General features: G+C 40.1%; 1 protein-coding gene across 1 annotated transcript; it reads left to right on the top strand.

The window, feature by feature from the left end:
- Positions 1–538: 538 nt before the first annotated feature.
- CHURC1 (churchill domain containing 1) lies at positions 539–6,537 on the top strand. Its single transcript, XM_048487120.1, has 4 exons — positions 539–723; positions 1,157–1,292; positions 1,547–1,617; positions 5,657–6,537. The coding sequence occupies exons 1-4, from the start codon at positions 685–687 to the stop codon at positions 5,747–5,749; spliced, it is 339 nt and encodes a 112-aa protein (XP_048343077.1). The 5' UTR covers positions 539–684; the 3' UTR covers positions 5,750–6,537.
- The last annotated feature ends 5,352 nt before the right edge of the window (positions 6,538–11,889 follow it).

Raw genomic sequence — 11,889 nt, forward strand, 5'->3', positions numbered from 1 at the left:
CTTTAAAGGCAGCATCACTTAATTTTTTTTATTAATTTAAACAATATATTTTATAGACATAGAAAAAAGATACAAACCAAAAAGAATTCAGAACAGATAGAGCAAAAAATAAACACAGTACATCTACCCAGGACTACATTAGTAAGATTATAACTTAATGGATCCCAATGTGACATTCTAATTTTATCAAAGAAACCATCATGAAATCTAAAATCACTTTCTGTCCACCAGCTCTAAATCTCCTTTGCGGGTCACTCTCTTAATCATTATCAAATTAATAATCCTCAAGCTGTTTTTATTCATACATGATCGATTCAGCAGCTTCATATAAGAGGTAAAGTTCCCATCTCGCATCAAATCCATGTTTCGTTCTACAAGATTTGTTAGTTTGGCCATTATAGCCTATTCTCTGCTTTTATCTTCCCAGAATTCTGTAGTGAGATCTTTTATCAGATTTCCAACAGGATGCAATTTGCTACTCTTGCTGCAGCTAGTAAGTGGCAGCGATTTGAAAATGCCGCGACGGTGGGATGATGATGCCTTCTTGCTTATCTGCGTCTTTTCAAACGCCGGAACAGCTTTGAGTTGAATGACAGAAGTCTCGTTTGCCGCCTATTACTCCCTCTCGCGTGGAGTGTGACGTGACAGGGGTTTGCAGACACAGGAAGTGTTAGAGAAGGCAACATGTGTGGTGGCTGCGTGAAAACGAAATACCCGGCTCGGGTAAGGAGGCTTCATAGTTATTCTCCGGAGGAGCGTGAATGTTGCTGTCACTAGTGATAGGCTAATTTTAAATAACTGTAATAGCTATTTATGTAATCTGACTTTTACATTTTGTAGTTGCTTTGTGCAGCTAAATTATATCTCCTTTGAGCCATTAGTAAGTGGGAAAGGTGGTATATTTTTACGACTATTAAAATAGGCCTGTTAGGTAAGCCTGTATTATCAATTCTGCAACAGGGAAGTCGGCACAGATTGTAGCTGAGAGATGATGACTTGCCTGAGAAAAAGCATTCAGTTTTCATGGTAGATCTGAAATGTAAACTGAGTTCAAGCTCCTGCTTTTAACACCTTGTTCACCAGCTCTTAATTACTTTGTTCTATGAAAAGAATACTGTTAATATGAAACCATCTTTTCCTTTTCTTAATATTTTAGGGTAACACCTGCTTGGAGAATGGGTCTTATTTGCTGAACTATCTGGGTTGCATTGAATGTAAAAAGAGGGATTTTGTGATGATAACAAACAGAACATCAGAGGAAGAGGATGGAGAGGAAATTATCACTTATGATCGTAAGAAGATTAAATTATTTTGCTGATGATGGTATTTTTTGGCTATGGTAATAATACCAATAAGAGATGGTTGGGTAGGAACATTTCAGGGGAACTGATTTTCAATCATCTTCCTTTGTCTACTATCACTTTGAATCTGTGAAGAACTTTGAAAGCACAAATGTGATGTGAACTGTTCTGTCTCTATCATCATAACTGGACTCCTGATAGCATTGCCTCCAATGTTTGATAGTCTTTCTTGCTTTTCATTTCAGATGTGTGTAAGACCTGTCACCATGTGATAGCCAAACATGAATATACTTTCAGTGTAGTGGATGATTACCAGGTACAGACCCCTTGAAACATTTCAAAAAAGTTTCTTTATGAATGATGTGCATGGAAAGCTCTAGTTGCTATAGCATTAAATTTCTGTTTGTGCATATTTGATGTTCATCTTTGAGTGAACGTGCGGGTGGTCTCAGTATACACTACTTATAACTTAGCGTCTCAGTATACACTACTTATAACTTAGTGTGCTGTGTCTTATTTACTTAATTTATCTCCTGCTTTTCTCCCCATACATCATTCTCTTCTCCTCCATTTTGTCCTTGCAGTGATTTTGTGAGGCAGGATAAGCTGAAAATGTGTGACTAACCCAAACTTCTGTGGCAAACACTGTAACCTATATGCCACATTGACTCTCATAAAATAGTGTCTAATTTGATACTTAAGGAACTATGAAGTTGAACAAGAGAAGACATTCAACTTTCATCAGATTTTTTCCTTAGAGTCAGAAGGTCCCATTCATTAGATAATTTGGATATACCCAAGAGTAATCTGGGCTGTAGCTGGACCTTTGCATGGGTTTTAGATGATACACTTTTTCAAAAGGTTGTAAGTGTAATAGACTGCAAAGAACTTTACTCAACATACTGTAAAAACTATTAACCAGTAGTAATAATGCAATGTCAGTGCTGAGATTTTGCATGCAGAACCAATTTGGCTTTACTGTATTAGTCAAACTGAATATTGAAGCATTGTTTTAGGCCTTTCAGAGCTGATGTGACTTTATTGTGCTCTGATTGGGTTCTATAAAAAGTTGAAGATATGTATTCCAAATAAATTTGGAATTGTTTTGTTGGTTTACATAGAATTTACTTCCAAGTAAGTAGGGAGCAGCAGTGGCGTAGGAGGTTAAGAGCTAATGTATCTAACCTGGAGGAACCGGGTTTGAGCTGTGGAGGCTTATCTGGGGAATTCAGATTAGCCTGTACACTCCCACACATGCCAGCTGGGTCACCTTGGGCTAGTCACAGCTTCTCGGAGCTCTCTCAGCCCCACCTACCTCACAGGGTGTTTGTTGTGAGGGGGAAAGGGCAAGGAGATTGTAAGCCCCTTTGAGTCTCCTGCAGGAGAGAAAGGGGGGATATAAATCCAAGCTCTTCTTCTTCTTCAAGTGAATATGCTTTTAAAAAAGTCACTCTATCTAACTTTTGTTGTTGACATGAAAACCTGGTGGCTTTGTGGCTCCTTGTGAACAACAGGGGGAGTCAGAGAGCTTTTACACTTGATAGCTGAAGCAATTACTTCCCTTTGTTCACACCACACATGTTAAGGCATTTGGTTCTCTTTAAAACTATATTCTTGTCTATCCCTTTAAATTGTCTGCTACAATAGCTCTGTATGCGTTGGAACTAAGCTAAACCAAACTTACGAAAGTCAACGCCACAAGTATTATGGTGCAGCTTTGTCTTAAATGTGGCATTGTTGGGTTGTATAGGGAGTTTTATTTTCCAAGCACCTTGAGGGACTGGGTTATTTTCTGTACCATTCTCAGACTGTGTAGATTTCTAAATCCACCCAGAGCCCCTAGGGGATGGAGCGGTTTATAAATCGAAAGAATAAAATAAATAAATAAATGTATGTAGATTTCTAAATGTGAGAGTATAGTTCAGTTTTCTCATTGTATTCTGAAGCTCCTGAGTGCCTTTGTGCAGGTCACACCTGCCTTACAGGGTTGTTGTAAGAGAGACGGGAGTTGTAATGCTTCATGTACACAGAAAAGAGCAAAAGAAGTATCAACTTCAGCATACTATGTCCCCAAGCACTTTACTTACTTGTAGTTATTGCTGCCTGGATCTGGCTTGTGGAGGGTAGAGAAAGCAGTACAGTCAATCCAGTTTTATGTGAAAAATGGGCACTTTGGAGGTTCATGCATTAAAACTGGTGTCAAAGGAACATGCAGTTTGTTTTCTGCCAGAGCCTCTATCCTGGTGGTAAGCTGATATTGTCAGATTGTGCTCCAGTCATTTATTGAGAGACAAATGATAGCTTTACTGCTTTTATTCCCTTACCAATTGGGTCTGTGGCTCCTGCAAAATATAGTTTCTCAAGGGTTGAGAATGTAAAGGAGACTAAATATAATCTAGTCTCCGTGCCTAGTCTCCGTGCCAGTTACGTGCTGTACGAGGCCCTAGCCTTGCTATAGTCTCTAGAAGCTTCTGTAACATAATGTAAAGTAATAGCTAGTTATAAATGTTTTATACTCTTTGCATCATGTAAGTGGTAATAAATTGTCTGCTGCTGTAATTTTGCTTTTATGGCATTGGTCAGTAGGGCTATATGCTTTTGCTTAATAGTGTTGAGATGCTGTTTGTCAGAAAAATGTATGTAAATGGGAGGGGGAACACAAGCAGTGTTCCTTTTCTGCATACTGTGCATGGCAGAATCTAGTACATAGCACAGTGTCGTTTCTTAGACTCTTTGCTTTCGTTTCCTGTGTGCATGCATTTTTGTATATGTAGACATAACATGCAAGTTTCGTACCATGTTTGTAAAAAAAGAAAGAAAAATATACCATAGCTAAATACTTAGAAATTGAAGAGAATTGGGTGAGTTTCTCTGCCCTACACTGTTCTTTGCTTTTTATGTATGTTGTCATTTCAACAATGCTCTGAAGGCTGCATTGAGATCATTTAGGCGGTTCCGCTCACAATTTTAAAGTTTTTTGTGGTATAGATTTCCTTGTTATGTAATTTGGGAAGAGGAGGAGGCAGAGTAAGCATTGCCCTGAAATTAGGCAGTCTCTATGTGACTTTATTTCCTGCATTACATTTATTTCTGCCTTTCTGCCATTGTACTCAAAGTGGTTTATTTACAAATCAGAATAATTGCTTATAATACATACAATATAAAAAGATGTAGGACAATATATCTCAGGTAGCAGTAGTTAGATTATATAATGTTATCAATTTGAATAATTTTATTGTCATTGTATATCTAATACTGATGAGGGCTCATCCTACACATTTTTTTAAAAAAATCTGCAAGCAGGCACCACCCAGGTGTGTTTTTTTGATATCTTAGGCCCAAGAGCAAACCTTACTCAGCAACTCGTCACACATAAAAATACACAGATAGAAAAAAATGCAAAAAATATTAGAAGATGGGGCAGCCAGGGCTCCACTTTTGTCTCTTCTAATAGTAGAATTGTGGCCTTTTCCAATCATGAAAGTAGTAAAACTAGGTCACTAGGAGCTTGTATGTGATCTGGGTGGGAATTACCCAGCTAATCAGAAAACATGATTTTGTGAATTAAGCAAAAGAACATTCCTCCCTCCAAGAAAAGCCTGATACAAGACTGAAATTAAATATTTCTCAGTGGAGGCTCTTTTGATGCTGTTGATCATGAGGTTTTGAGAAATCAAATAATGCATTTCTGAATATGTGGTTTGTATGTGCTCTTTGGATGGGCATGTCTGTTGGAGAAGCCTACCCACTCTCTCCAGCCAAGGCTTCATGTTTGTAACCATCCTTCCTGGAAATCATTTCTACAGGAATCAGTGCACTTAATTTAAAAAAAAAAATGGGTTGAAGATCAGAGTACCACAGTTTGAGGACCTCTGTTTTTAGAAGAGGATCCTCTGATGGTAGGCTGTCTCAGTGTCCTGACATTGTTCAGATATGTAAAACCTTTAAATTACCTTAATATGGGCTAGAAACTTTCTTATTATTTGTAAGACATGTGAGATTCTTTGGGTGCTGAATTCCTTACCCAGCACCATGTTCTGGTTGTTTCAGTAGGCTAGATATTCTTGGTTTTTTTTAAACCAAGCATGAGTGAAAGTTAACTGGCTATAGTCCCATGTATAGGAAATAAAGCCCATCTTGAATACATGATGGAACTTACTGACTTTTCCTGGGTGTTGGCTTTCTTTACCTTTAAGCACCTTGCCAAGTCTTAGCATTCGTTGGGCAGCTAGAAGTTTTCCATTATAGCTTTTAGCTTGATGCCATGTGGTCAGCGCTGTGGGTGCATTAACTGAACTGCACATGCAACGTGCTGTGAAGTTTACAATGTAAATGTGTTTTGTGTTTTGTTTCAGGAGTATACCATGCTGTGCCTGCTCTGTGGCAAAGCAGAAGACTCTATCAGTGTCTTGCCTGATGATCCTCAGCTGATGACTCCATTATTCTGAAGTCTTTTAAAATCAGTCTTTTAAAAACACTGATTTGCTCCCTGGGAGAGACTGTCATTAAACAGATACATTTAAAAAAGAATTTACAGCCACTTTATATTTATAGTGAGATAATCCACAACTAAGATTTTTTGGCTAAAATTTATTTATTTACTTCATTTATATCCTGCATTTCTCCCCAATGGGAGATCCCAAAGCAGCTTTCATTGTTCTCCTCTTCTGTGTTTTATCCTTACAATAATCCTGTAAGGTTTGTTAGGCTGAACTGTGTGGCTGGCCCAAGGTCACCCAACAGGTTCCACAGCAGAGAAGGAATTTAAAGCAGGGTGTCCCAGATCCATGCTTAACTATCCATATATTGTTCCCTGAGCTTTCAGGTGGCATAAAAGGTGGCTGGCGGAAACAATTAGCTCTTGGACCTTATTGTTTCTTTCCCTTGCAATGCTTTTTGACCAATGTTTTAGTAAAGGAGAGTATCCGTATTGTGAGAGCTGATAAAATTGACCCTCGGGAGGAAAATGAGGAAGAAGGAATTGAACCAATTCCTTGATATCTAGTTGCAGGAATGTCTTGATTGACGTGTGTGTTTTAATAAATTGCAGCAAGTTTGGCAATGTGTTAGCTATGTAATTAAAATCCTTTGCTGACCATATTTGAACTGGCAGCGAAGTGTGGTTTACAGCGAAGTATGGAACAGCTCCTTCAGAAGAATTTCCCATTGGTTTCTGCTCTTCAAAGGAAACTGACTGTTCTTATTGTCTGGAGTTTATTAAACCTGTTATCTTGAACTGGTGTATTGACTTTTGACTTCTGGACTGCCTGGCAAAATGGAATCTCTTTACAGATTCATGGGGTGGTTTTTTACATTAAAAGAAGATCTTCTGTGAGCTAGTCTTCTGCCTGCACTCTTTATGCACACATTTCTTTCAACTCTTACGTTGTAGACTTACAAGGCTAACCATTCAGTATGGCAGAAAATCAGAGGAACTTCTCATTCTGCAGTTTCATTCCTTCCCCACTAAAAGGCTGGCATCAACACATGGCATACTCAATGGGCCTGGGATGTATGTATTGGGATGGCTATATAAATTGCCACATTAATTCATCAGTGCACAAGGTGCATTGAAAGTAATCAGCCTGAAAAGAAATAGTGCTTGGTTTGTGCCTTCAGTACTATGAGTTTGGGTTATAACATGGTTTATGTCCTTATCCAGCTTTAACAGCTGTCTGACGTGATGCCAAAAGAGCAGCAACTCTCCCAAGGTCGTACAGTTGTCTAGTAGCAGGACTAAGAGAGAGAACAATCTTCCTTTTCACCCCTCGAAACAATATGACTCCTTTGCAAGGGAGCCATGTTGTTAAGGAGAGTTGTGTTGCAAAAGTTGGCCTTCGACATACTAATATCGATTCCTACATGAAAGAAAAAGTGGGAATTAAAAAATCATGTTCTGGGATGTTTACTTTTTGCAAGTGGTATTTCTTCTGTCGACTGACGGACTGTAATATGTTACAGCCTTTAGGTAGTGATGGCAAAAACACTGGAACCATGCACACTGGGAATTTATGCAAAGACTGGCAGAAAAAGTGCTAGGCTGCAAGCACTAGGAAACGTCGCTGAAATGGGATCTCCCTGTAAAAATGTCATCAAGAGTCCCAACTGTTAGGAATTCCTTACACGGTTCCTGAAGATGCATCTATATGACTCATGCAAGTTTGTGCTATAATAATGTTGTTAACCTCAAAGGTACCCCAAGTTTTCTGTTTTCTTTTGCAACAATAGATAACATGGCCACCCCAACTCAAATGTCAGCCTAACATATCTGTAAGGAATGGACACCAGGTATATGTTCAGTTTTGCCTTTTCCTTATGTCTACAACAGTTTGCATTTTTTGCCAGCCTCATGGTGTCTTCTTGTTTATCTGGTTGTTTGATGAGTATTTCAATACTGTAACAAATATTTTACCTGTATGGCCTGTTCTCATTCACTGTTTGGACAGAGTTCAGACAGCAGGGAGTGCTGCAGTCTGCCACTGAGATGAAGAGTTGAGTTAATGATTAACAGAACTGCAGACATTTCATCTTCCTGCAGAATTCATGATATCAGCTCAGCTTTTCTGCAGTGGGCATGCAGTTTGCCCTTAAATTTAAATCTTGGATTTTAGCATTTTGTTTATCTGCTACCCTAGATTAAAGATGCAATACATTAATTCTCTTTGTTTGTATGTGTGTAGGGAGAGTGGATGTCTCAATTCCTCAGTTCAGAGGCATGAATGTGTGCAAGGTTTTGACAATGGAATAGAAGAGGTTCCAAAGAGCTTTTAATGGGAATACAGAATAATTGGGAAACATGAGGATTGGACTTACCTGATCAGAACCAGAGGACCCAAAAGTAGTTTGAGATCACTGAGGGTTTTTTAAACGTATTAATGACACCTTTAAACCAAATAAGGTAGTAAACAGTTGGGGTCCTAAAATCTGAATTAGTGGTACCTTTCTCATAACAGGAAGAATTTCTGCTGCTTGTATCGACTAACTGTGATCAATAGCGAAGCTCAGTTAGTTTTCCATTACTGAGTGCTAAGATAAAGCTGGATATCCCACTGGGATTCAGCATTCCAGGGCTCTCTTAAAACATTTCACTGGAGAGGAAGTTACACTGATGGTACAGTCCTCTGCAATCAGGGCTGATGGTACTGTTGGTTAAACAATTTTAGAACAAATAGCATGTAACTTCATTAGTCACCATCCAAGTACGATCTTTGATCTCTTTGCTGTGAAAGACAAAAATAGCAGTTCTTCTGGACTCATTTTTAAAAATCATGAGATACAAGATAAAAAATCTTGAGCCAACTTCATAAGGAGGGGGGATGCATCAGTGTACCAGCATTTCTGTGGAACTTGAAACTTTGGATACTGCCCCCCTAAATGAAGCTTTTTCAATATAAGAACATAAGAACAAGTCAGCTGCATCAAACCAGAGTCCATCTAGTCCAGCTCTCTGCTACTCGCAGTGGCCCACCAGGTGCCTTTGGGAGCTCACATGCAGGAGGTGAAAGCAATGGCCTTCTGTGGCTTTTGCTCCCAAGCACCTGGACTGTTAAGGCATTTGCAATCTCGTATCAAAGAGGATCAAGATTGGTAGCCATAAATCGACTTCTCCTCCATAAATCTATCCAAGCCCTTTTTAAAGCTATCCAGGTTAGAGGCCATCACTACCTCCTGTGGCAGCATATTCCAAACACCAATCACACGTTGCGTGAAGAAGTGTTTCCTTTTATTAGTCCTAATTCTTCCCCCCAGCATTTTCAATGAATGCCCCCTGGTTCTACCCCATGCATAATTTTATAGACTTCAATCATATCCCCCCTCAGACGTCTCCTCTCCAAACTAAAGAGTCCCAAACACTGCAGCCTCTCCTCATAAGGAAGGTGCTCCAGTCCCTCAATCATCCTCGTTGCCCTTCTCTGCACTTTTTCTATCTCTTCGATATCCTTTTTGAGATGTGGTGACCAGAACTGAACACAGTACTCCAAGTGCGGTCGCACCACGGCTTTATATAAGGGCATGACAGTCTTTGCAGTTTTATTATCAATTCCTTTCCTAATTATCCCCAGCATAGAGTTTGCCTTTTTCATAGCTGCCATGCATTGAGTTGACATTCCCATGGAACTATCAACTAAGACGCCCAACTCCCTTTCCTGGTCTGTGACTGATAGCACTGACCCCTGTAGCGTGCATGTGAAGTTTGGATTTTTTGCCCCTGTGTTCATCAATTTACATTTTGCTACATTGAACTGCATTTGCCATTTCTTAGCCCACTCACCTAATTTATCAATATAGATCATTGCCTTGATTTTTTCTTACTAAGATGTACAAATAGCATGTATTTTACAAAAGTGGTTCAATGTAAAAATTGGTGGTATGTATTGTCGAAGACTTTCATGTCCAGAATCACTGGGGTATTGCGGTTTCCAGGCTGTATGATCAGATCCTCTGAAGATGCCAGCCACAGATGCGGGCGAAACGTCAGGATAAAATGCAACTAGAACACGGCCATACAACCCGGAAACCACACAACACCCCAATTGGTGGTATGTTTGTGTTTCTATGGGTGATTTCCCCCATGGGATAGCCCCGGTAGGTGTCCCAGGACAATGGAGAACTCCCCATGGCTCCTGTGTCAAATTTGGCTCAGTCCCGGCCCTGTGATACCCTCCTCATCCAGGGCTTTTCAGAAACCCCCAGGAAGGTACATCTTTTCTAACGAGCCAGGTATCGTGGGGAATTGTTTTCCCGCCCTGAGTCTCCGCACATGCTGTCAGCCAATCACAGCACAGTGGCCTGGGCATGCGCAGAACGGAAGACTCACGGGCGGGCAGGAACATGCCTTTTTTAAAAAAAAAAATTCTTCTTCCATACAAAGCTACAGCCATGCAACTAATAGGCACACATTTGTGTGGTGTTCTTGTCCACGGTATGTAGCTATGTAGCCGTTAATGGGGGGGAAAAACAAACAAAAAAGGAAACACCCATTCATGTTCCCACCTTAAAGCAACAGCCAACCAGGAATGAGGCGCAAAAGAGCAGCAGAGCTGATCCCAGGCTCTGATTCCGGTTTCAACTCGAGACCTCGGCTGCTTTGGGAGGGACAGAGAGGGATCAAAAGGTACTGTACTTTATGGTCCCGGTCCAATCCCAGCATTTTTCCCAGTGGGGATTCAGCCATGTTTGCCTCACTGAATCGCATGTAGACCTATTGGTGGGTTATGAATAAAAAAGTTGACAGGAAATTTCTGTGGAAAAGTTCTTTGATTACCCACACAACTTGCATCGGCATCCAGCTGAATCTTCTCCCAGCTCCTGTTGACCTTTAGAAGGGATACTAGGGATGTTTTTTTTAGAGGTTGAACACTAGGTAGTTGTTTTGGAGTGAAGCCTGACACCCTGAATCCCAGAGCTTTCCAGAGTTTACTACTACTATATAATGATCCTGCTGTAATGATATGGAAGGCAAGATAATGTGGTCTTCAGCAGAATTATATCCCTCCAAGCTCAAGACAGCTTACCTGAAGCAGCTGCAAATTAAGTTTGGAGACATTCTACAAGCTACACAAATTTCTTGTTTAAAATTGCCTGCCAGAATGATGGCATTTTGTGTAATAACTGGTGCATATTAATAATACATTACTACTAAATATCTATAAAACATTGCGACTTGATGAGATTATACGCCTCTAGAATTATTGTAGAAACAGATTTAGTTATTAGTGGTGATGAGTAGAAAGAGTTATCTTGTTGATAAATACATGCTATTTTCTAGACAAAATATGTAGCTAAAATATTCTGTCAAGGTGACCTGTTGGTAGACATATGACTGTCTGTAAAAAGAGAGCATTTTCTTATCTCAATGTATTGATGTCTCCAGCATTTAAAAATTCATGGCTAGCTAATGTCATTTCAAAAGTTGCTACTTAGGGCTGCCCTAGAAGGTAAACAGGAAGCTTCAGATTCACTGAATCCACATTGTGGATTGTGTCTTCCTGCATGGCAGGGGTTGGACTCGATGGCCCTTGTGGTCTCTTCCAACTCTATGATTCTATGAATTGCAGGGAGCATCTGTACTGTCTACAGGGCACATTTCAAGGTGGTCATTTCAAGCTGCCAATATTTAAATGATGGTTGGAGCCTTGTCTTAGATCAACTATTCCCCTTTATGATGACAATCACACTTAGAAAAGTATTATTTACATTTGGGTGCTGTGTGGTTTCCGGGCTGTATGGCCGTGTTCTAGCAGCATTCTCTCCTGACGTTTCGCCTGCATCTGTGGCTGGCATCTTCAGAGGATCTGATGTTGGGAAAGCAAGTGGAGTATATATATCTGTTGGAGTGTCCAGGGTGGGTGGACACTCCAACAGATATATATACTCCACTTGCTTTCCCAACATCAGATCCTCTGAAGATGCCAGCCACAGATGCAGGCGAAACGTCAGGAGAGAATGCTGCTAGAACACGGCCATACAGCCCGGAAACCACACAGCACCCAAGTGATTCCGGCCGTGAAAGCCTTCGACAATACATTATTTACATTGCTTCACAGCCATGGAATTTTCTTCTGTTAACAAACTTCAGCTTTGTGCA

The sequence above is a fragment of the Sphaerodactylus townsendi genome, linkage group LG02 (assembly GCF_021028975.2).
Source record: "Sphaerodactylus townsendi isolate TG3544 linkage group LG02, MPM_Stown_v2.3, whole genome shotgun sequence".
NCBI classification, from domain to species: Eukaryota; Metazoa; Chordata; class Lepidosauria; order Squamata; family Sphaerodactylidae; genus Sphaerodactylus; species Sphaerodactylus townsendi.